The sequence below is a fragment of the Rhinopithecus bieti genome, unplaced genomic scaffold (assembly GCF_001698545.2).
Source record: "Rhinopithecus bieti isolate Rb0 unplaced genomic scaffold, ASM169854v2 scaffold_49371, whole genome shotgun sequence".
NCBI lineage: Eukaryota > Metazoa > Chordata > Mammalia > Primates > Cercopithecidae > Rhinopithecus > Rhinopithecus bieti.
The window spans coordinates 75,255-77,219 of record NW_016821003.1 but is presented as its reverse complement, the minus strand read 5'-3'; the positions used below and the strand labels follow the sequence as shown (position 1 = coordinate 77,219).

Genomic DNA, 1,965 nt, shown 5'->3' with positions numbered 1-1,965 from the left:
ATTCCTAAGTGTTCCCATCACTCTGCCAGTCCTGCAATGCAGCCCCATGAAGGCAAGGCAGGTGGGCTTGAGACCTCCTCCCCAGTCTTATCAGGGCTGGGCCAGGGCCAGAGGAGGCGGCCCTGAAAATGTGAGGGCTTGTGTGTAGCGTGCATGCCTGTGGGTCCAAGGCTATGTGACCTTCTGCTGGCCTTCAGTTTGGAGATAGTGGGAAGAATGCTGTGGAGGAGTGGAAAGAGGCACTGGACAGAAGTACTAGTCAAAGGGAGGCTCAGCAGCTCAGGGCCTCTGTTGGGCAGTGCTGCGGGGGGTCAGAGCTGGGAAAGGTGTCACCAGCGGTGGTGGCCACCTCCCCCTCCACTGAGTTGGCCTCCAGTGCCAACTCGGGAGACAGCCATGCAGTGGAAGCTGCCCCTGCTTGTGGGGCTCATCGTGCTGGGAACCCATGTCTGCAGCTGCAAATTTGTAGACATCGATAAGAACTTGAAGGATTTCGCCAGTGCTGTGGAGTATGCTGTGTTTCAATTCAATGAGGACCAGGAAGATGAGTTTGCCTACAAGTTTCTGCAGGTCCACCGGAGCCAGCGCAAGGTGAGCAGCTGCTGTCTCTCCCCATGAACCGTACATTCCCCGGCGCCAGGCCAGGGCTGGGTGGATCCTTGGTCTGCAGGAAAGAGCAATGGCATTCCAAATTCTGAATGCATATAATTTAAATATAAGGTATCATTAGGAGAGCTCCAGCTTTCTATTTTGCTTCCTTAGTGAGGGTAGCCCCTGCAAACAGGGCATGGGTGCGAGCGTGTTGCCTTGTGTTGGGCATGAGTGTGTGTGTTGGTGTGTGTCAGGCCATAGATGTGAGTGTGTAGTTGGTGTGTTGGGGCATAAGAGTGTGTTTGTGTTGGTATATTGGGACATGAGTGTGTGTGTGACTATGCAGTTGGTGTTTGTTGGGCATGAGCATGTGAGCATGTTGGTGTCAGAGCATGGGTATCTGTGTTGGTGTGTGCTGAGGCATGAGTGTGTGTGTGTTGGGTTTTAGGGCATGAGTGTGTGTGTTGGTGTGTGCCGGGGCATGAGTGCGTGTGTGTTGGGGCATGAGTGTGTGTGAGTGTGTTGGTGTGTGTTGGGGCATAAGTGTGTGTGAGTGTGTTGTGTTTTGGGGCATGAGTGTGTGTGTGTGTTGGGGCAGGAGCGCATGTATGTTGAGTGTTGGGACATGAGTGTGTGTGTTGTTGGTGAGTGTTGGGGCATGAGTGTGTGTGTTGGGGCATGACTGGGAGTGAGTTGGTGTATGTTAGGGTATGAATGTGTGTGTTGATGTGTTGGAGCATGAGTGTGTGAGTGTGTAGGTCATGTGTGTTGGGGCATGAGTGTGTGTGAGTGTGTTGATGTGTTGGAGCGTGAGTGTGTGCGTGTGTAGAGGCATGAGTGGGTATCATTGTCACCTGCATGGATTGCTATCCCCAAGGGATGTCTGCTTTCTAGCCAACTTTCAGGAGAGATGTGAGTTCCAGCCTGGGAAGATTTCCTGGTTGGATTTGATTTCTTTCTCTCTGGGTGCTTCCTGAGTTTTATGAACCTCTATTTACAGAAATGACCATAACTTTTAATAACTTTTTATAGCACCCTAATAAACATACTGAAAAACAACCTTAATATTTATTTCAATTAATATTCTCAAGTACTTTTGTGCGGTCTTTACTCACATAAAGGACACAACAGTGCAGCCCCCAGGACTCCCCACCCCAGGTTACCATCTAGATCTATCTCCCAAGGGATAGTGCCATTCTGTTTACACTGCCTGCACCGCTGTGTAGGATTCAATCTTGTGATGGTCCACGCCCTGTGTATTCATTGTCCTGTCAATATGACTGCCAGGTATTAGACATCAAGAAGAGTGCTACAGGAAAGACTCTAGTGCATGCTTTAAGTATAGTGAATGGATGTCTGTTTTTGTAAAAAAAA

The 1,965-nt window shown here is 49.8% G+C and overlaps 1 protein-coding gene across 1 annotated transcript in view; it reads left to right on the top strand.

Annotated features, from left to right (window-relative positions):
- Nucleotides 1-235: 235 nt before the first annotated feature.
- The window catches only part of CST9L (cystatin 9 like), a 4,698-nt gene continuing 2,968 nt past the window's right edge, over nucleotides 236-1,965 (top strand). Inside the window, exon 1 of the mRNA XM_017860085.1 lies at nucleotides 236-591. Coding sequence (XP_017715574.1) covers nucleotides 397-591 — 195 coding nt within the window. The 5' untranslated portion in view covers nucleotides 236-396. The remainder of the gene's footprint in view (nucleotides 592-1,965) is intronic.